The 23,541-nt window shown below is 39.3% G+C and overlaps 1 protein-coding gene across 9 annotated transcripts in view; it reads left to right on the top strand.

The window, feature by feature from the left end:
* DOCK10 (dedicator of cytokinesis 10) overlaps positions 1–23,541 on the top strand; it is a 246,665-nt gene that overhangs the window by 174,426 nt on the left and 48,698 nt on the right. For all 9 annotated transcript variants that reach the window (XM_076005985.1, XM_012749382.2, XM_076005984.1 and 6 more), the window contains 12 exons: positions 985–1,064; positions 3,195–3,382; positions 3,877–3,942; positions 5,905–5,997; positions 9,147–9,270; positions 9,467–9,588; positions 9,944–10,030; positions 11,547–11,639; positions 13,531–13,649; positions 15,481–15,550; positions 18,997–19,110; positions 23,405–23,476. In XM_076005985.1, coding sequence (XP_075862100.1) covers positions 985–1,064; positions 3,195–3,382; positions 3,877–3,942; positions 5,905–5,997; positions 9,147–9,270; positions 9,467–9,588; positions 9,944–10,030; positions 11,547–11,639; positions 13,531–13,649; positions 15,481–15,550; positions 18,997–19,110; positions 23,405–23,476 — 1,228 coding nt within the window. The remainder of the gene's footprint in view (positions 1–984; positions 1,065–3,194; positions 3,383–3,876; positions 3,943–5,904; positions 5,998–9,146; positions 9,271–9,466; positions 9,589–9,943; positions 10,031–11,546; positions 11,640–13,530; positions 13,650–15,480; positions 15,551–18,996; positions 19,111–23,404; positions 23,477–23,541) is intronic.

The following is a 23,541-nucleotide window of genomic DNA, read 5'->3' as shown; positions in this document are numbered from 1 at the left end:
TCCTGGGAGGAATAACACTTGAAACTTATCAGCAGCTTCTGTGTTACTATAAAGGAAGATTGAAGAGAAGTTTTAGCAGAGAGGGAGGGAAGGAACTGCAAGGACTCCAGAGTCAGGGAGAGACTGTGAGTTGGAGACGGGTGGGGAAGGAATGTCTGAACACATCACTAGGGTGGAAGAGGGCAGATGGACAGGAGTTAGGGGAAGGCTCCCCATCCTCCTTGTTTGTTAGCAAAGAGGAAAATATAGACTGCCCACTTAGCGCTTATAGTGAAGACCAACCTTGCTTTCAAGATGGATAAAAGACTTAAATATAAGGCATAAAACTATAAAAATCCTACAAGAAAATGTAGGAAAAAAATTCTTCTAGACCATCAGTCTAGGCAAAGAATTTATGACTAAGACCCCAATGGCAATTATAGCAGCAACAAAAATAAATACATGGGACTTGATTAAATTAAAAAGCTTCTGCACAGCTAAGGAAACAATCAACAGAACAAATAGACAACCTACAAAATGGGAGAAAATATTCGCAATCTACACATCCAATAAAGGCCTTTGAAAAATTTTTACAACTCATCACGAGGATGAATCACCTAAACCGATTCACATATTATCATCTTTTATTAACAAAACCTGTGTAATTTACTGTTGTATTTTTTGATCATTTATGTGTTATCTGATGTAGAAGAAAATAAATTTAAAATATTTTTCAGAATATCTATAACTTGCCCTCCTGCGATTTTCACTTGTACTTGCAATGTCACATGAATTTTGAGTTTGAAAATTAAACTAGCTAAATGAAATCATTCACAAGATTATTTGGGGTCTGTAGTTTACACTGATCAAAGTTCAGGATTATAGTTAACTGTTTTTATCTTGAAAACTAGAATAATACTGTGTGTGTGTGTGTGTGTGTGTGTGTGTGTGTGTGTGTGTGTGTGTGTGTGTGTGTGTGTGTTTCTGTGATGGATATTCTTACAGGGCTGACAGAATAAGCAAAATACAGATCATCCCTGGAAGCCTGGATATCACTGTTGACAACGTTCCTTTGGAGCTTGCAAGTATGATGATGATGTCATGGATTGGATGTAGAGTTTTGAGGATTTCATGGGTTTTTTGGTTGGTTTGGTTGGTTGGTTACAAGGTTTGGAGGGGTTTTGTTTGCTGTTGTTGTTTTCTCCAAAGTTGAGATAAGTGAAATTCATGATGCTATAAAAATTTAGGGCTTCTTATTTCTCTGTTAGGACAAACAATGAGCATTGCAGGTCAAGAACTATATTCAGGGTAGCCTAACATTTATCTGGCATGCACCATGCATCCAGCAAGCTATTAAATCATATCACTCAATCCTCAAAACCCTGGAGGGTGGCAAATGAGGAAAAATAGATTCAAATAGATTAATAAATAGTTCCTCTGGCTCAAAATATAGGCTGGTTCTGCCAAACTGTCCTGCCAAAGGGTTACTCTGAACACCATATGTAGCGACTCAAGTGGCCACGAAATGATTATAACTAAAATATTTTTACATTATGTTATTACACAGAGCACAGAGAGTATATATTCTTTTCAGAATATGGTCAAATGTCTTGTTTATGTCAGTGAATATTTAAATTGCAGAAGGAGCTTTTTATTATTAATAACTTTATAAATAAGAGTTTCAGAATTTAATTCCTTTTTTTTTTTTTTTTTTTTTTTTTGAGATAGGGTCTTGCTCCGTTGCCTGGGCAGGAGTGCAGTGGCATCATCATAGCTCACTGCAGCCTCAAACTCCTGGGCTCACATGATCCTCCTGCCTCAGCCTCCCAAGTAGCTGGGACTACAGGCATGCACCACTATGCCTGGCTAATTTTTCTATTTTTTGTAGAGACAGGGACTTGCTATGTTGCTTAGGCTGATCTAAAACTCCCGGCTTCAAGCGATCCTCCCACCTCAACTTCCCAGAGTCCTGGGATTAGTCATGAGCCCCCATGTCCAGCCCAGAATTTAATTCTTAAGTGGTGACATTCATTTGTTTTGTTACTTCAGATTATGTTTTTCAGTGACTTTCTCAGTGATGCAAAAAACAAATAAAGGCATCCTATAAAGAACTACAAACAGGGAGAGGATTATTACCACACGATATTTGGATTGCTATTGCACTATTAAGTTGTTCTGTCTTACAATTTTCCACAAATCATTTTAATACAAAATATAATGAGCATTCTAACTTAAGCTATGGTTCCACGTCGTTTTTATATTGATTGGTGTAAAGAAACAGAGGATAAACCAAGCCACTTCCTCTCCCTGGTTTGAGGAACATGGCTTTCATCATGTGTGGAAAGGAAAAGCAACAAATGAGAAAGCTAAATGTTCTTGTTAAAAGATGAAGAAATTATAGGACCTTAGAGAAATCTGAACATATAATAAAAATATTATAACTGGCTTTTGGAAGAAAAACTGTAATTTGATTCCCAAGCATACATAGCTGATCATTTTGCTTTTTAGAATGCAGGAAGATTCTCGGTGGGGTAAGAAGGGTAGAAGGTCTTGCTATCTTTCAGTGCCACACCTCTAAACTATTTCGTGACAAAACTTCATTAATTCCTAATGGTCTTTACCTTCTTTTTTCTTAGGCTGGTCCTACAAAGTTATATTTTTAAAAGGTTATAAAAAACTGAAGAGAAAAATAAAATGAATTGTATCTAATAAGGCTAATAAGGCACAGAGGGCTTCAGCCCCATGCTGTAAAATCATTCTATAGGGAGAGGTTACTGTGGACCTGTCCAGCACTATTAGTAACACATCCACTGGACAAAGTTTTGTTCTATTATACATCAATATCTGTATTATTTTTATTATATTATAGCAAATGTCAGTGGGTTATTTCTTATAATATCTGGTTAGTAGGTTCAGAGGTTCAATAGCTAATATTTACTTTTTCTATGATGCTTCATAGAAAAAGAAAATAGTTATAAATCCATCTAAAAGATGGATTATTTTTTTTGAGACATCTGTTTCAATAATAAATATGTAGCTTATGAATCTGCCATGCCCACCTCCTACAAATTTTTCATGCTAGCATAATTTAACATCAGTTGGTATATAAGTATGAAGTTTCTATCTTGAGTAGATTCATTTTGATATATGTTAAGTATTGTTCACTTAAAAAGAGCCATATTAAATGACAAACTCTTATTTTCTGATTTTTTAAGACTGTGTAACATCGTCCTTTATCCCTGTCAAGCCTTTCAACGTGATGGCTCAACCAGAACCCACAGTGGAGGTGGAGGAATTTGTTTACGACTCATCAAAGTATTGTCGTCCCTATAGAGTATACAAAAATCAAATATACATTTATCCCAAACACCTCAAGTATGACAGCCAGAAATGTTTCAACAAGGTATGATATAAGTTTTGGAGATACTCTTTTCTCTCTTCACCACATTTAGACCGTATAAGTTGGTTTCTTGAAGGTGCAAAGATAAATTCCTATAGGCCAGCACTTTGCAATAGAAAACTATCTGGAGAAAATGCTTAGTAAGGAGCAGTGATAAGTTTCACCTTACAAGTGTGTAAGGATGTCATTTTGTGACATATTAATAATCCTTTCCGAAATCAGCCCTAACTAATTTTGTTCTGGACCGATTTTTTAGTTTCTTAAGATACTCTAAAAATACCATGCTCCTTCTCCACATGAACTTTTACTTCCCTTCTAAATGATCTTTCCAGATCCTTCTGCTATTTTGGAACTCCATGGATAATGTCACATGAAGATGTTGGGTATTCTACCTTTTGCAGGTTTAATTAGAAGCTACTTATTTTAGGCACTTGGGTAATTTTCTGACATTATTTGATAGGCAATTACAATTTCCATTTTTCCTTCTGTAATTTCAGGCACGAAATATAACTGTGTGCATTGAATTCAAAAATTCTGACGAAGAAGGCGCCAAGCCCGTGAAGGTGAGCCAAGTCATCCAGGGATACAGCGTAAAGAGGGAAGGCGGGTGCATAGATTCTTTTCACTGCCAAGGAGCCTGTTACATGCCTGTGGTTGAAAAAGGAGTAATTTAATACATTTGTTTTAAATTATCTGAAAAGTACCTGATTTAATAGCCATCATTAATTAGAGCTATGAGAAACACCTGTCTCCTGGGTCTCTTAGTTTTTCATGACTTGCATACAAAGAAAGCATTCTAATGTGAAATAAATGCCAAGATTCCCCTTTGAAAGACACTGCCCTTTTCGGAGATGAGCTTGCCTCTCCTTTCGACGTGCTTGATTTAAAATGGCCCATCCCAGCCGGCCTTCGTGTGGTCTGCACAGAACGGCAGCTGCACGCTGGCCTAATGGCTAACGCAGGGGCCCTGGGGTGCTCTTGTTTACCAAGGGTGCATGTAGCCAAGTGCCCGAGGACCTGGAAAGTGGCTCTGGGAAGTCAGTCCCGGTTGTTGATCATGTGACTTAATAAGATCAATAAAGCCATGAGGTTTGTATGAACTGTGCTATTTTAACCTATAAAACTGCAACTGGGTGGCATTTTTTGAGAGTCCATATTTGATATATAGGATACTGTTTTTATTTTGGAGACTTAAACAACATAAAGTAACCTATAAAAATAGAGGGGAAAATCATTTTTTAGTGGACCTGCTGCCAGGTCTTAGCAGTTTCAGTGAATCGGAGGAACGAGACAGTAAAGGACAAATCTGATTTCTAACGAACCCCCGCCGTTCTCTGAGATAATCTCCTAAAGCTCTCTGTCAGGTACAAACCGTGTCCTCTGACTTATGCAACCAAGAAAGCTTGTGGTATTATACAGGCGTCCTCAAACTATGGCCCTCGGGCCACATGTAGTTGTTTTTGCCCGTTTGTTTTTTTACTTCAAAATAAGATATGTGCAGTGTGCATAGGAATTTGTTCATAGTTTTTTTAAACTATAGTCCAGCCTGCAGTGGTCTGAGGGACAGTGAACTGGCGCTCTGTTTAAAAAGTTTGAGGACCCCTGATAGAATAATGGTATTCGATTTGAGTGATCGAATGAATCACACAGAGCGAAGAGAAGGAGTTCTCCGCAGTAGTCTCGGGCCACTGTCAGCACGCGCAGGCACCGAGCTCCACAATGGCATTCGTTTTGGGAAAGAAAAGTGAAACGTAATAGTCACGCAAACAGAGGCAAGGACCAGATGGCAAACGCACCGGGCCTTGCTAGAGCAGTGTTTTTATGAGGAAAATTCTAGAAAAGAAGAACAGTCGGGTGTGCAGATCCCCTGCTTCATTGCATTATAAAACAGCACACGGAGATATGGCAAGGCCGGACGTCAGACTCCAGAATAGGGGCCCTGAGCCTTGGGCAAAGGGGCTTTTAAGCTCTGTGACTAGAAAGTGCAGTGTCACATCCCCTGGCCGGATTGGGAGCTGAGATGGGATAGAAATGTAGTGTGCTGGAGCCTGGAACCAGCCCTCTCCCTGAAGCTCAGCCCTCTTGGTGGAAGATGGTGCGTCAGGGGCTGGGGTCGAACCAAGCCTTACAGTTGCCCAGGACCTTAACTCTAGTCCAAAGCCAGTTCCACGGGCTCCTTCAGGAAGCCACTTCACAGGGATCAGTCTTAAACAAGATAGTCCTCATGTCATGGTAAGCAAAAGTCAAACATTCCAAATACCTGGAATGGGTCCAGGTATTTGGCCCCAGTATCTGATCTATAGTAGAGGCCTTCAGATTTTCTTCAGCACCATCCCATTGTATAATAAACACAGGGGTGTAGGCCAAAAAGTTCAAGGTTAATTAGATGTCAGCTAAACTTGGCAAGTTAATCACAAAGTTTGTCACCGTCCCAGGATCAGTAAGAGAAGAGATGTGGCTTTTTTTTTTCACTAAGGGATACTTTCAGACATTCATAATTGTTCAACTCATTACTTTTTAAACAGTGTATTTATGGAAAACCTGGAGGGCCCCTCTTCACCTCAGCCGCCTACACAGCAGTTCTACACCATTCCCAGAATCCGGATTTCTCAGACGAGGTAAGGGCCAGCCCTCTGCTGCCCCCAGCAGCTCCTAAGAAAGAAGGGTGAGTGGTCCGATGATGGGTCACGATAAACGCTTTCTCTAGACCACCTCTCAGACTCAGGCATGCCTTGGCAAGTATGTACTTGCCAAGACTCATACACTGCATTAATCGACAGTTGCTCCAAAAGTATGTTGCAAATTCATGTAATTTCAGCACAGGGTTGACCTTTAAAAATGTGATGTTTTTATTATATCATTCTTTTCAAGTGAGACTGTTTTTTTTTTTTTTTCTTTTATTTCACTGGCCAGTATAATAAAGATTGTGTTAGAAAGCTTTAGGAATCAATGGCAGCAATTCATGTCATGATGAGAAGAACAAAGAACTAGGGTATAAGCCAAAACCATTGCTTACAACCTGCATGAACTTGAGTGAGGTTGGCCCCCTCGTCTCTAAATGTGACAGGGAGCCCACTCAAGTTCATTCATCGGGTGTCAGGCAGGTGGGAAGAGAAGGAGGGGTGGGTGTACTCACACCTAATGGGGGCTGTGCACACTATCTGGGGGATGGGCATGCTTATAGCTCTGACTCAGGCACTCAGGTGGGGCAAAGGCAATATATGTGACCTAAACGTTTTGTACCCCGTAATATTCTGAAAATTAAAAAAAAAACAAAACACTCCTGCCAAGTGCCAAACACCAAGCCACTCTCCACACGCAGGTCATCTCACTTAGTCCCCACAATAGTTCTGGGAAGCAGGTACTATTATTACCTTCCTATTTTATGAATGAGTAAACTGAGGCTCAGAGAAGTCAAGTAACTTTGCAGAGGGCACATAACTAATAAGTGACAGGCAGAAATCAAGTCAGGCCATTGAGTCCAGGGCCTGAAGCTTCACTACTCTGCTGTAACACGTACAAAAGTCACTGGGTCCGAGGTAAATTGCTATACACATGCCGGCATCATAAACACTTCGGACAAACAAGTTTCCAGGATAAAATTTAATTTCTAACCATAAAGCAAAGGTCTGAACTAGTGCAATGTGCTGATATGATGCCTAGGAATCAAAGGATCGCACATTTTGCGTGAGTTTCCTATTGCTGCTGTCACAAATTACACAACTTTTAGTGGCTTAAAATAACGTGCATGAGTTATCTTACAGTTCTGCAGGTCAGAGGTCTGAAATGGGCTTCATGGGGCTGACATCAAGCCATGGGCAGGGCCACGTGTCGTCCCGTCGGGCTCTAGGGGAGAATCTGTTTCCTTACCTTTTCCAGGCCCTAGGGGCTGCCCTCCTTCCTTGGCTTGTGACTCCGTCCCAACAATCTGGTCGCTCTGATCTCTGCTTCTGTTCCCCCGTGTCCTCTGACTCTGTCTCTCCTGCCTTCCTCCTGTGAGGATCTTTGTGATTACACTGTGCTTGCTTGGAAAACCCAGGACAACCTCCCCATCTCAGGGGCCTTAACTTCATCCCACCCGCTAAGTCTCTTTTACCATGCGAGACAACGTATTGACAGGTTCTGAGGATTAGAACATAGAAGACACCTTTGGAGGGCATTTTCCTGCCTACTACTACACCTTGCTGCACATTAATCATTTTTAAATTAATTAAAGGAACACCAATGAAACAACCTGCCTGACCTTATCTCTTTCTTCTATATCCATTTAATGCTTTTAGATTTTTCCCCTATAAATTCAGGATGGAAGGTGAAAAACAGTTAAGGGAAAAAGCTATTATCACGTTACAGAGTATTTACTATATTAGTTGACCCTTTGGCAAAGTCCATCTGAAAGGTGCATACTTGGTAGATATATGGTTTGTAAAAAAAAAATCGATGCTCTTACTGTTGTTAAGACTTTTAATCCTTCTCCTTCTCATGGGTTTCCTGGAATTCTCATAAGAGCCATGAGCTTTTCCACATGAGAATACGTACATAATGAACAGCCTGGTGACCTCTGCAGTACACATTCCAAACTAAAATTTTATGTTCTTCATCATTGCAAAAATATGAGTATAAATTCTTCCAAGGCACTATTATAATAAAATGTTGATATTTGCAATCTTTGTTAAATGAAAGATGTTTGCATTAACTTTTAGTTAACTGGAATTCTTGAGTACTTGTTACATTCCCATGGGCTCTTAATGTTGGCTAAAAAGGAAAAGGTCTTTCTATTGCATTGTTTATTGTTGTGTATTTCAAAATGTATGTTGGCTTTTCTTACCAGGTTAGCATGCTGGCATAGCCTATAAACCATATGAATTCAGGGGTTCTCAAACTTTACTATGTATCAGAATCACCTGGAAGGCTTGTTGAAACACATATTACCCCAGATTTTCAAATTTAATATATTTGGTTTGAGGCTGAGAATTTGCACTTGTAGCAAGTTTACAGGTGGAAGTTGGTACCAATATTTCAGGGACCACATGTTAAAAACTGCTATCTTAAATCTTTTCTTGACCATTTGGAAATAAATTGGCTAGATGTACAGAGCATCTAATAAATAAATTGGTAGATAATTTGCATGGCTATCACCTTATTGTTTTATTTGACAATTCTGGGCACTACTTAGTTGCTGACATTGAGCTGATTGCAGCTTATCTGAACAGGATCTTGAAATTCCAGTGTAAAGTGGACATCAAAATATGTGGGTTCTTGGCTGGGCATGGTGGTACACACTTGTAATCCCAGAATTTCGGGAGGCTGAGGCAGGAGGATCGCTTGAGGCCAAAAGTTTGAAACTGGCCTGGGTAACAGAGTGACCCTATATCTACAAAAAAAAAAAATATAGAAAAATTAACCAGGTGGTGGTGGTGCCCACCGGTAGCCCCAGCTACTTGGGAGGCTGAGGTGGGAGGATCACTTGAGCCCAGGAGTTCAAGACTGCAGTGAGCTGTGATCATGCTACTGCACTCCACACTCCAGCCTGGGCAACAGAGTGAGACCCTATCTTTAAAAAAAAAAAAAAAGAAATAAAAATATCCACATGTGAACACATTAGTGCTAGCAGAAAGAATATTTATTGAGAGTTAAATCAGTACATTTAGCACTAACTATTAAACATGGACCTAGATTTCAGTTACAGAACTTTCAACATGTTTTATCTTGCCCTGACCCTGAGCAAATGATTTTGATCTCAGTCCAACTCTGGTTTCTTTCACTGCAGGTGAAAATTGAGCTACCAACACAACTGCATGAAAAACACCATATTTTGTTTTCTTTTTATCATGTCACCTGTGACATAAATGCAAAAGCCAATGCCAAAAAGAAAGAGGCTCTGGAAACATCAGGTACTGACAGGAAGTGATCTGAAGTAGCTTTACACATCGTCTGTTTGACTTGAATTGGAAAGTATTTTAAATGCTCTGATTTACTGAATTTTTTTTAGTGAAGTTTAGTATTTGTAAATGATAAGTACCTTTATTGTTACTTCTTAGCATGGAGGTTTGCACTCAAAAGTTTTCTCTTTGCCGTTCCTTTGCACAGTTGGATATGCTTGGCTTCCTCTGATGAAACACGACCAGATAGCTTCTCAAGAGTATAATATCCCGATAGCAACAAGTCTGCCTCCTAATTATTTAAGCTTTCAAGATTCTGCAAGTGGAAAGGTATTGAATAGCGTGTAATTTAGCAACAAAAAGCACATCAGCCAAATGAATGAGGTTATCTTCTTTCCCTGCTATTCAATTTAAGACCGTAGTGTCTGTGTCCATTGTAGTTACGAATCAAGGGTACCTAAATCTCTTGTTTACTTTCTGGCCACTAGAAATGATCTATTAAAAATGGTCCCCTGATATCATATTGGTCTCATTCCTAGTATTGCCAAATGTGTTTGCCATCTTTCATTTTCCATCTTTATAGTAATGTAAGATTGATGGATCACAAATTAACATAAACTAAATAACTTATTGATTTTCTTTCTCTCAAATTGTCACAGTCACAGTAACAAACTCTTTTTTGCAGCATGGTGGCAGTGACGTTAAATGGGTTGACGGTGGCAAACCACTTTTCAAAGTATCGACGTTTGTCGTATCAACAGTGAATACTCAGGTGAGTCTGTTGTCCTGAAATGTCAGCATCTTCTCTAACACATAGGGTCATGACGTAACTCCTGTATTTACAGGATAAGACTAATCATTTCATGAGGTGTCAGAAAAGCAGGAGACTGGGTACTGCAAAGGAAGAATTAGAATGTTCAGGGCATAATTTTATGCCTCTCTGAAGACATAGACTGTCCTAACCTCTTAAGTCCAGACACCATAAAACTTCAGACCAAAATACCAGAAGGGCTTTTAACAGGATGACCCCTTGGAGTACTGTTTGCTCCCATGACAACACCCAAATGTTAAGAATAAAGACTTTAGGCCTTTGCCTCAAACTAAGCCTAGTTCCCGATGCCTGCCCAGGGCTCCCCTATTGGGGAGGTCATGAGGTCGGCCGAAATCTGTTTGAGAGCCCTGAGCAGATCACTTTACCCCGCGAAGTCTTTATTTCCTAATCAGGAAAATGGTATCGGTAAAGTCTCTGCTCCCTAAGGCTGTGGCGAGGATCAAAGTGTGAAATATTTCATGAAGTGCAAAATGCTGTACACGTGTAATTATGATCTTTGCTAAATTACCACAAATGGAAAGGTGACCCTTCCATTGCAAGACAGCCTATTTTGCCACAATGTGGGGAATTTCCTGGCACCAATTATAGACTACAAAGTAAATTATTACAAGTACATAAAATATTTCTCCTCTCTTTTTACGTTCAACGCATATCTGCTTCTCGATTTTTGCTGCATGCTTCTAGTCGCTTTTTCCAGACAGCCCTGGTCCCTCTCTGGCTCCCCACTATACACCCTTTGCCCACCCCCACTCTCACTGCCACACACTGCTGGCCTTTCCTCAGTTTGCAAATGCCCAGAGCCCTCCAGCCACAGCATGTCCCTTAGTCCCCACAAGACCCACGATCGTTTGGACACTCAGCCCCTCCTCGGTCGGCCAGGAAGGGCAGCTGTCCCGCCCTCCCGCCCTGCCCCTAGCCGGCCTGTTCAGTTCCTACCCATCCTTCAGATCGTAGCTCGAATGTCACTGTCTTAAAGAAGACTTTTCTGATCCCTGATCCCACAGACAAAGCCGGGCCATGCTGGCATACACCCAGATGGCACCCTGCTTTTCGTTTGAAGCACGTACCAAATTGTGACTGAGCAGGTGTGTGTGGGGTCGTGGCGCGGTGCTGGCCTCCCTGCCGTAGCAGAAGGTCCAGAGGACGGGTCGCTGTGTTTGCCCTCTGCTCTGTCCTCAGAGCCTGCACACAGCCAGCTTCCCGTAAATAATGACAAGATAGATGAATCAGTGAAATGATGTTTGTATAAAGGGAAAATGATATTTACATAAAATAATACCTATATAAAAGGACTTCTTGCACGTGCACATTGAGGCGCAGATCCTACAGAAATTAACCAGGTGTGGTTTCCCACGAGATGGGAAACGTTCCCACCTCGTTCCCCATCACGATGACTGCTTCTGACATAGTTCGTATGTCATGAGAGATACACTTTTTTGGTTTTTTGCTGTTGCAGGATCCACATGTGAACGCATTTTTCCAACAGTGCCAGAAAAGAGAGAAAGATATGTCTCAGTCGCCTACCTCAAATTTCATCCTCTCTTGTAAGGTAACGTGACGTGCAAGCAGCTTCGGGGTCTCCAGGGTAAACACGGGCAAAAGGGACCTTTCCATTTTCCACTGAGCAGCAAGCTAAGAGGTGATGATTATTAAAGATTTTAAAATCCTTTATCGATTCAGAGGGTAAATAATTTTATTTCACAGTTCCTGAATACTTTGTTTGATGACAAAAAAAAAAAACAGGCAAAGATCAGGTTTTTTCCAAAATAAAAATGATTAAAAATCAGAATGAATTTATCTTAAATTAGTTAATTAAATAGAATGTCTTCAAAACTATATGCCATGCTAAATGCGATGAAGAAATAAATAGTATTCTTATTCAAGTTCTGAAAAATACCAGCAGAACATGCTTTATTTTTTCCTGATTTATTTTTAATTAACAAATAAAAATTATATATATTTATCATGTACAACATGATGTTTGGAAATTATATATATTGTGCAATGGCTAAATTGAGCTAACATATTCATTATCTCACATACTTTTTGTGGTGAGAACATTTAATATCTACTCTCAGGTATTTTCAAGAATATAATAGATTGTTATTAACTATAGTCATGATGTTGTACAATAGATCTCTTGAATTTATTCCTCCTATCTAACTGAAATTTGTGTATCCTTTCACCAACATCTCCTCAACCCTCCCTTCCCTAGTCCCTGGAAACCCCATTCTACTCTCTGCTTCTATAAGTTCAATTTATTAGATGCCACATATAAGGGAGATCATAGTATTTGTCATTGTGTGCGTAGTTTATTTCACTTAGCATAATGTCCTCCAGGTTCATTCATGTTGTTGCAAATGACAGCACTATCTTCTTTTTTAAGGCTGGATAGTATTCCATTTATGTGTGTGTGTGTGTGTGTGTGTGTGTGTGTGTGTGTGTATACACCACATTTTCCTTATTCATATGTTGATGGACACTTAGGGATTGTTTCCATGTCTTGGCTATTGTGAATAGTGTTGCAATAAAAAATGAGAATGCAGATATCTATGGCATACTGATTTCATTTCCTTTGGATATATACCCAATAATGGGACTGCTAAGTCATATAGTAGTTCTATTTTTAGATTTTTTTTTTTTTTTTGAGGAACCTCCAAACTGTTTGCCATAATGGCTACACCATTTACATTTCCTCCAACAGTGTATAAGAGTTCCTGTTTTTTCACACCCTTGCCAGCACTTGTTAGTTTTTGTCTTTTTTGATAACGGCTATTCTAACAGATGTAAGGTGATATCTCACTGTGGTTTTAATTTACATTTCTCTGATGATTAGTGATGTTGAACACTTTTTTATATACTTCTTGGCCATTTGTATGCCTTCTTTTGAGAATATTTATTCAGGTCCTTTGCCCATTTCTTTTTCTTTGCTTTTTCTTTTTTTTTTTTTCTTTTCTTTTCTTTTTTTGATACAGTCTCACTGTGTTACCCAGGCTGGTCTAGAACTCCTGGTATCAAGCAATCCTCCCACCTCTGCCTCCCAACGTGGTGGGATTACAGGCATGAGCCACTGCACCTGGTCTGTTATCTTGCTATTGAATTGTTTGAGTTCCTTATATATTTTGGATATTAATTCTCATCAGATGTATGGTTTGCAGATATTTTTCTCCCATTCCATAGATTGTCTCTTCACTCTGTAGTTTCCTTGGCTGTGCAGAAGCTTTCTGGTTTGGTGTAATGCCATTTGTTGATTTTCATTTTTGTTGTCTGGGCTTCTAGAGTCATATCCAAAAAATCATTGCCCAGACCAATGTCATAGAACTTTTCTCCTCTGTTTTCTTCTAGTAATTTTATAGTTTCAGGTCTTCTGTTTAAGTCTTAAATCTAAGACATGCTTTAAATTTAGTTGGTGTTCTTTTTCTTCTGCCAATTTATTACAGAACTTACTAAACGTGGAAAAGATTCATGCAATCATGAGTTTTCTGCCTATAATCTTGAATCAGCTCTTCAAGGTTCTGATACAGAATGAGGAAGATGAAATAACTACAACTGTCACCAGGTATTATTCATAGCACAACCTTGGGAGAAGAGATTTTATACTCTGTGGTTACACAAAACCTTGATTATAACTAAGCAGCCGTCTACTGTTGTATGTTTACATTTCAACTGAGCATGTCTCCAATTTAAATATTTCTCACTCTTGAATCCTTACCTTCTAATTTCTTATTGTTATCATTAGTAAAGTGTTAGACCTCTTTTTTTAACTAACCTTTTTGTTTTGAGATCTCTTTAGATTTACATGCAGTTGTAAGAAATGATAACAGAGATCCCATGGACCCTTTACCTAGTTTAGCTCACTGACTACTTCTCCCAAATGGATATATAATCACACAATATATAACCTCCCATATGGATATAATATCACACAAAATGTAACCTTTTGGGGTTGGTTTTTTCATGCAGCATAATTCTCTGGAGATTCATCCAGACTGTTGCATCTGTCAGTAGTTCATTCCTTTCACCTGTTGAGTAGTATTCCATGATATGCATGTGTCATAGTATGTTTAATGATTTACCTATTGAATGACATCTGGATTGTTTTCAGCTTGGGTTATTATGAATAAAGGTGCTATAAACATTCGTGTACAGATTTCATGTAAACATAAGTCTTCACTTCTCTGAGATGAATGCCCAGGAGTACAATTGCTGGGGAGTAGGGTAACTGCATGTTTAGTTTCTAAGAAACTGCCAGAGTTTATTTTCCAGAATGGCTGTGTCATTTCACAGTCCCACAAAAACTTTTTTTAAAATATTAAAAATGTTTCTTTAACTGCTTTCACTTTAATTTTGACTACACTAAATTCTTCCAACATCCCTAATCTGGCCAGTGACTTTGGAAAATCACAATTTCCTCTTTATAGGGATAGTGTTTTGAATTAATTATTTAATCATATATTTCTGATGTTCATTTTTTTTTTAAAGAAAAAAACTTAGTCATAGCAATCTGGGGAAAAAATTACTATTGTCATTGAAATGCTTCCAGTATCTTCCTAACTCAGGCATATCATTGGCCTCTTTCAGAATATGGAGTTTTAGCCTAGTTTTTAAAGTAGAGCCCTGAAGTTCTGGAAAATTAAAATGTCTCTAATGGTACCATAACCAGCCAGTTCTGGACCCAGACTAAAAGCCCCCAACTGTGCTCTCAACTGATCGTCTTTTCATCATGAGTATAATGTGGCTGTATTGGCAAGACTCCTAAATATTGCAGCTGATAGATCTGTTGAATTATGAGATATTCCTAAGCACTTTAGCCATGGAACAACTGGTAGTATTAATGTGAAAAAAATCAACCCACACCACCACTGCCATTAGAAACCCTAACCCAGCTAAGGGAAAAGCAAAACAAAACAAAACAACTGCATCTTAACCAAATTACTTTTTCCAAAAGCATATGTAATGCCTATAGATTGGAAAGCAAACCCTTTTAAAATGGAGTATGATTATTAATTAGAGGTTAAAAGTCTTGAGTTTTAATTAGGTACTAAAAATGATCCCTTTTCCAAAAAGACAATGTCAGCAAATGCACAGACCATAATTAGCACATTCAACTTGGGCAAAAGGTCTCCAGTGTGATATTGCATCCATGAGACATCACTGATATGTTAATGTTTAGAAGTTTTAAGGTTGGAAAGGAAATGGCTGGTAGATATTGTAGATTCTAAATGCCTGTTATTGGGGGGTGAGAATGGTGAAAAAGGAGTCTGATGGCAGTTAATTCATTTATTCAATAACCGTTCAACACCCATTTTATCAAGTCCGCCAGTGACATACGAAAAGTGGGATTTTCCTGCCTTCTCCAGAAAGGCCACTGAACGGTTTTGCTTTTCCAGGGTTCTGGCCGACATCGTGGCTAAGTGCCATGAGGAGCAGCTGGACCACTCTGTCCAGTCGTACATTAAGGTATGAAATCTACTCCCTGGATTTGGGTCATGTCCCTGTGCTGTGTGCCTTGTCTCATTTCCTGTCTGCAGTAAGTGGGAAGTTTTCTCCTGTTAGCTGGACGGTGCCCACCACAGTAAAGTCAGGAATTGCATTGAGTTACTTAGAATTCTGTCTCTTTGTATTAATGGGCTAGATGAATTTTTTAAAGGTATACATAATGTGTCCATGTGCAAATAAATATCTGTATGGGGAGAGTGAAGCAAGAAAAGGATAAAGAAGGAAACAAAAGTATCCTTTTGAAATCAACATTACAAATAAATGAAATCCCTGGGTTCACTGAATGAAGGCTTTCCTATTGGTTTGTTGAATGCTCTGTGTTTCTTCTGTAATGTTTTCTTAGCTCTTTTTATTGTCTTCTCAGGCATTATTTCATTTTCCCAGTTACTGTATATTTGTACCTGCTTCTGGTATGTTAAGTCCTTTATCTTCTGGCATGAACCACTTGCCCATTCCACCCTGTGCACTGCTTCCTCCAGTGTCCTGTGTCGAGTGTTCACTCAGAGACCTTTATATTCTCATTTCCACTTGCCCTGTGGATTAATGCCAGTGAACTTGTGATGATGTTTGCACTTTCATAGTTCCGACCTCAATATCATCCTCTTGATGAAAAGAAAGAACTCACCCAGACATACATAAGAGTACCTTAAATTACTTTATAATAAATACATGGAAGACCTAAATCTCTGTTTTATCTGTGCATAGATTAAATCTTTTTGAGACATACATTTTTAATAAAAAGAACATATTATTTTTATATATATGGATAGGTATATACCCATATATTCTAGATCTCTAGAAAGGTAACTAGAGAAGAATTTGGGTCTTTTGTGCTAGAAACTTATTTTTGAAAAAAACAAAAATCAGTGCTCCCGTGAAAGGAAATAACTGGAAATTACATTCTGGAGTGAACCCCTCTGAGATACCATCTGTAAGGAAATATTTTTCATCACAGTTTAACATCAATATATTCCCTAGCTGCGAGAAATGCTAGCGGTCTTCCCAAATATCAAAGCATAAATGTGTTCCCTTCCTTAAAACACCTGGTATGCCAAAAATAGCCACTTCACAGTAATTTCTCTATGGCATAATTTTACCCAATAAGATCCATGTTTGAATTGCAGAAAGACAGTTCCACTACAAATCCCTTTTTAGTTTGCTCTGTTTAAGATAGGGTCATAGCTTAATTTTATAGGGTATTGACAGATTGACCATTTGACAGAATCAGCTGGGCATTTTTCACCCTACCGATGCTTATAACAATTTTCCATTTGAATCTCCAAAGGGACTGAAAATAAAAAACAACTCTTTATCCATCTTGCACACTAGCATTTCCATCTCAATGCAGGTTGTTTTCCTAGTCCCAGTGGAATCATTGAAAATTACATTAAGAACCCTCTGGTGTTGTGCCTATTTTTTGTGATAACCAAGGCTGGTTCCTTACCTCACATTTCAGACCATTTATCTGTGATGTTCTTGGAGACACAAATTAGAAATGCATCCTGGTATAACTTTTATTCCTCACCAAGATTTCTGAAATATCCTGACAAGACTACTTCATTTTATAATATAAGAGATTATTTATTTAGTTTGCTGTGAAGTGATTCAAATCCAGAAATATATCTATGCAGAATTTCAGGATGATAACAATTTCTTAAGGTATTTTATTTCTTAAGGTTTCTACATATCTAAAACAAATACCTTTTAGTAAATATAATCAACTTGTGTTTTACTCTGGAAAGAGCACTAAACTAGCAAGTAAGAGACTAGATTCTAGGCAAAGTTAAATACTTAACTTGAGTCAGCTTCTCTGAACCTCAGTTTTTTCCTCTGTAATGCAAGGCATAATGAATGGACCAAATGAACATTCAGTTCTATGATTCTGTGATTGGACTCTTGTTATACAGTGCATGATTGACAACCTGACTTTGACCAAATAGTCTGATTTTATTTTTTACCCTATGTGAGAAAATTAATTTTTTAACATACAGGGATTAAGCCCCACACCTAGGAGTATAGTGAAAGCTGATGGCTTGGTTCCAGTACATGATTGGATGTCCTTGAAAGATGCAATTTTCCATGTAATTTATATTTATTCAGAAGTAAATGTATATTTATTCAGAAGTTAATTTATATTTATTCAGAAGTAAACTAAACACCATTTCAAGTTCAATGGTGCTAAATGCTGCTAACTCACTCCATCTATACTGTCCAAAATGCATACATATACCATGTCTTTTTCAAAGATGTGTGCCTAAAGTCAATTTAATTACATGCCATTGTTTATAGTGATTTTTTTACAGTGACAGGTTCTGGTCAAAATTTTAAAAATAAGAATATTTCAGTGCTAGTTGAAATGCCACTCAGGATAAATAACTGTGCGTGGGGTGAGATAGTTGGTGATGACATTAGCCTCATCTGACATATAATTCATGAGAAGGATTAATCTTGATTTTATCTACCTTCATGCATCCATTAGCTTCGTGTTTCTCCTTTGGGATGAGCCTGGAGAAGTCAGGTCCCACCAAGACAACTTAGGTGTCTATGTGCTACAGAGTTCAAAGAAATGGTTATAACCTATAATCTATAGATCCAAAAGCAAACATGCCTCTGTTTTGAGCCAATCTCTTGCCTGCCTTCACCCTCAGTTATAGTGAAGTCTGAATTATAAATCATATGAAGAAATGTTCTTCCTTGATGCAAACCCAACACATAAGTAAAATGTTACAGTTCAGTAATAAGCATTTTACAATTGAAATATATGTATGTGCATACATTGATATTGATATTCTTAAAAGATATGAAGAAGTGCTGCAAACTAGCCATTACATGCACTCAGCAGTGCATGGCAGAACGAATCTTTTGCGAAATAAAAAGTAAGCGGCATTTGTTATCTTACTGACAGCCAATGTTCATGAACCCCTTGATAGCTGTGTCTAAGCGTGGGATGGTAGACCCCGGGCTTGTGGGGAGCTCACCTACTGGCCTCTGGAAGGCACCTGCTTCCTCACTTGGCTATTTGAGTGGGTGCTCTACCCTTTCAGGATGAAGAGTTGCTACCATGCCACCTGTTACCAGTGGAAGGAAGGAGAAGGGGAATGTGTCCTAAGTAGGTGGGTCAAAGCCCTCCATGTTTCCTTGAACCTGCTAAATGGCTCTCTGGCTCTTTCTCTTGATTTCTACAAAGAGAGTTTCAAGGAGAGCTTAGGTGAGCAAGGGCCTGCCTATGCAAAGCCCTAAATAGGACCAGGTGTGTACTACTGTTCTTATCATTGGGCCTTCATTTATTTCATGACAAAATCTGGCATGAGAAGATAATTTTGAGATATGGTTTATTCATGTGGCATAATTTTTAAAGCTTTGTTTTTTAAAGTACTTCACTTTATTCACTTTTTGGATTTCTTCAGTTCGTGTTCAAGACCAGGACATGCAAGGAGAGAACTATCCACGAGGAACTGGTGAAGAATGTGACTGGTCTTTTGAAATCGAATGACTCAACAACGGTAAAGCATGTCCTAAAGGTAAATAATTTAAAGATGGCCTCTTGTTAGTGCTAGGGACAGATCATGCTCATCCCTGGGAGGTGCCAGGATCCACTGAGTTTCATAAATCATTTCTCTTGTAGTTTCTGGTATAACATTCATATTGAAATTTAGCATATAAAAATATTAAGCGAAGGAGATTTATGTCAAGAGAACATAGAAAAAAGTAGAATGGATCCAAGTTAAGTGCTTTGGCCTAAAGACAGAATGAATGACTATTAAGAAAACTTAAAACATTCATTTATATATTTGCTTATGTTGAACCAGCCCTGCCTCTCTGGGATGAAGCCCACTTGGCCATGATGGATTATTATTTTTTTTTATAAGCAACTGAATTCAATTTGCTAGGATTTTATTGAGAATTTTTGCATCTATATTCATAAGGGATATCGGTCTGTAGTTTTCCTTTTTTGTTGAGTCCTTTCCTGGCTTTGGTATCAGGGTGGTGTTAGCTTTGTAAATGTGTTGGTGAGGATTCCTTCCTTCTCGATGTTGTGGAATAATTTCTTCAGGTTAGGCACCAGTTCTTCTTTGTAGGTCTGATAAAATTTGAGTGTGAAACCATCTGGTCTGGGACTTTTTTCTATAGGAAGGTTTTCTATTGCTGCTTCAATTCCAGTACTTGATATCAGTCTTTTCAGGAATTCTCTCTCTTCCTGATTAAGCCTAGGGAGGCTGTGTGTTTCTAATAATTTGTCCATTTCCTTCACATTTTCAAGTTTATGTGCATAGAGATTTTTATAGTATTCAAAGACGATATTTTGTATTTTCATGGTATCAACAGTAATTTCTCCTTTTCCATTCCTGATTGAGCTTATTAAAACATTCAATAATGCTAAGTGTAGCACAAATAAATGTGTTGGGTTTGTAGTCACAGTAAGAGGAAATATACCAAGGGAAGGGTTAATGATATTGTATTAATGAATACACTGACAGCAGAGAAAAAGTAGAGCAACAGTCATGTTTGGCCCCCAAAAGTCGAAGAACAATGCGTTTGTGGAAACATAAAGAAGGTGTGATGAGAAGCTTATGAAAAGATACTCTAAATTATTATAGAACCATGAATTTAATTATCCATCATGACTTGACAGATGAACAACTGATTAGTAAATAGCTAGAAAGAGAAGCCAGGATCAGTGAGCATGAGCATGAGTTCACTAATCCCAAATTATCATAGGCCAACCAATTTGTTTATTTGAATTCGCCTTCTGAGTACATTCATTCTGTTCATTCAGCAAATATATTCTGATCACCTCTCCTGCAATGGGCACAGTCCTAGGCACTTGGGATGTATCAAAGAACAAAATAAAGATCCCTACCCTTGGGGAGTACACATTCTACTGGAAGATAAAAACAATAAACTACAAATATAATCTAAAAATTATATGATATGTTAGAAGGTGAGAAAAGTAGTATCAGGAAAAAAAATGTGAAACAGCTAAGCAAAATTGGGAATGCTGATGCTGATGGTGAAAGGTGAGGTTTAAAGTTTTAAATAGCATGGTCAGGATGAATCTCATGAGAAAGGCAATTCTTGAGCAAAAACTGCAAAGCCAAGTGAGGGCTCTGGCCAGCAGATACTCAGGATCCAGCGCTAAAAGGTGCAGGGAAGGGCCTGGGGGTGGTCACTAGGCAGCCGTGTGGCTGGTTTGTCTCAAGGAGACAGGGAGGCCACTGTGGCGGGAGCCCAGTGAGCAGAGAAGCGAGTATAAGCTGAGTCAGGGAAGCGTGGGAGGTCTGGCAGGCAGCAGAGACCTCGCAGGCCGTCGTGAGGGCTTTGGTTTCCACCCAGAGCAAAGCTGGGAGTCACTGGAGGGTTCTGAGCAGAGGAGTGATAGAGCTGACCTGGGTTTAAAAGGCCCTCGCTGACTGCCATGTTGAGGAGCCACTATAGTGGGGTGAAAAGGAAGACAGGGACCGCTTGAGGGGCCCATGGGAGCAGCAGGCTCCTCTGGGAGGGTGGGAGGTAGGAGCTCAGTTAAAAGATAAGAAGAAGGGAATGCCCAAGGGAGAAGTTATATCTGCAGGAGATTTTGCTGACGATGGAGCGAATGCTCCAGAGGGGACAGTGGGAGGGTTCCAGGAGACGGGAGGCAGCGGACTAGATACACAAGGGCATGTGCCAGGCCCATGGAAACTCAAGGGCAGGAGAGCAGTTGAGCCTTCGTTTGTCTTCAGACGTAAACAGAGGCAAATTTGATTAGTCCTGGCGGATCCAAGAAAAATAGTGGAGGTGTGCCAAGAACGTGGAAGGGTGGAGGGTGCTAGGAATCTGTTGAATTAAGAGACAAATGTTACAACGTTTGACATGATGGCTAAAAGTATCATCGTGGACAAGATGGGGGACAGGGGATTGCGGCAGTGTGTCTAAGGTTAATTAAAATTCCTAACAACATGCATTTCACTTCCAATACCAGGTAGCCATTTCTATTTCTTTTTATGAAGAAGTGACCCCACCCCACCCCCCTTCGTTAAGCTGAGCTGCCTCTTCAAGACATCAACCCCTTCTCTTCCTCATATGAGACAATCCTCTGGAGTTAGGATTATGTACCCAAAAGTTTGTAGCAGCATTTTGTGTGTGTGTGTGTGTGTGTGTGTGTGTGTGTGTGTGTGTGTGTGTGTATTTGAGACAGAGTATCACTCTGTTGCTCAGGCTAGAGTGCCGTGGCATCAGCCTAGCTCACAGCAACCTCAAACTCTGGGCTCAAGCAATCCTCCTGCCTCAGCCTCCAGAGTAGCTGGTACTACAGGTGTTGGCCACCACACCTGGCAGGGTTTTGTGTTTCTATTTTTAGTTGCCTGGCTAATTTTTTCTATTTTTAGTAGAAACAGGGTTTTACTCTTGCTCAGGCTGGTCTCAAACTCCTGAGCTTAAGCGATCTTCCCACCTCAACCTCCCAGAGTGCTGGGATTACAGGCATGAGCCACCATGCCCAGTGTAGCAGCACTGTTTATATCAGCCTAAAACTGGATATAATTCACATGCCCATAGACAGTAAAGCAGATAAGCAAGTGGGAATTATGCATGTGATGACGTGACAATATGTGACCCTCAGCTACGTGCTTCAACATCAATGAACAGCAGAACAGAATTTGTTGAATGAAAAAGGCAATCCCAGAAGAACACATACGGGATGGTTCTGTTTATGTGAAGTTCAGTGACAGGCAAAATTAAATATTCCTTCAATGCATAAGTATTGGGAGCAAAATTATGAAGTAAGGCAAGACAATGATTAGCACGGAATTCAAAATCTACCTGTGGTGAAAGGAGAGGGAAGAGGAGAGGAATATGTTTATTCTAGAAACTGTACATATAAGATGTAACTTTTAGTATCTGGGATAGTTATCACCCAGGAAAGAGGGGCGCCCATCCTGGGATGTGCTTTGGTCTCTATCTGCACCCGTCCTCATAGGCTGAGGTACGAGAATAGCTAAGAGAATAAGTGGACTAGGAGCCCCCACCTCCCTTTCTAGACCTGGAAGGAAGCCCAGAAGCCCCTGTCTCGAGAGCATGTAGGCTGATTCCAGGGATTGCTTAGGCCTTTCCCAAATCCACCCTCCAGAGGGCAGATCTTGACACCTGAGTGCAGCCCTGGACCCCAAGGAGGAGGGGTCTGTGGCAGGGAGGAGGGCTGGTTTGTGCACAGCACTTGGGCGTGCGGGCAGGACAGTCACACATGTGCACCAGGCCCCTCAAGGTGCAGGACAGAGCCTTGGGCAAGAAGAAAGGGGTGGACCCTGCCCTCCCCAGGCCCCCCATTCTGGTGCAGCATTGCTAGATGTTATGAAGTTATATTTGTCAAGGTAGGAGGATCAAACATATTTTATTTACACTTTGTCAGCTTGACTTCCAACTTCTAGATATTTGGACGTATGCCTTTCCATTTTAACTCTCACCTCTAGCCCTTGAAATTTTAGGGGTGGGCCTGCTATGACATATTTTGATATAAAAAGTTTGTTTAGTTTTGTTTAACTAAGTGAAACAAATAGAACAACATCCTATGAATAAATATTTCATAAAACAATTGCTTAGGCAGTCATGTCAAGTTAACCAATAACTTGTTTTAGTTTAAAACATTTTTGGAGATGATTGAGAATCTGAAATGTCTGACATTTACTTTTACCATAAGAACATTGATAAAGATCATCCTACCATGATGGAGAATATATTATTGCCCTGATTTAATTTCAAAGAGTACATCTTAAGATAAAAATATTATATTTTACCATAGGCAAATACATTCCTTACCATCTTTTTTTTCCCCCCTAACAGCATTCCTGGTTCTTCTTCGCTATTATCCTGAAATCAATGGCACAGCACTTGATTGACACAAATAAAATTCAGGTGAGAACATAGGTAATATAGTATTATAATATTATCCAACAATTGCACCTATGAATATGCTCTCC

Source organism: Microcebus murinus, chromosome 8 (assembly GCF_040939455.1).
Source record: "Microcebus murinus isolate Inina chromosome 8, M.murinus_Inina_mat1.0, whole genome shotgun sequence".
Taxonomy (NCBI): domain Eukaryota; kingdom Metazoa; phylum Chordata; class Mammalia; order Primates; family Cheirogaleidae; genus Microcebus; species Microcebus murinus.
The sequence above is the reverse complement of the archived record's forward strand: the minus strand, read 5'-3'. Positions and strand labels throughout refer to the sequence as shown.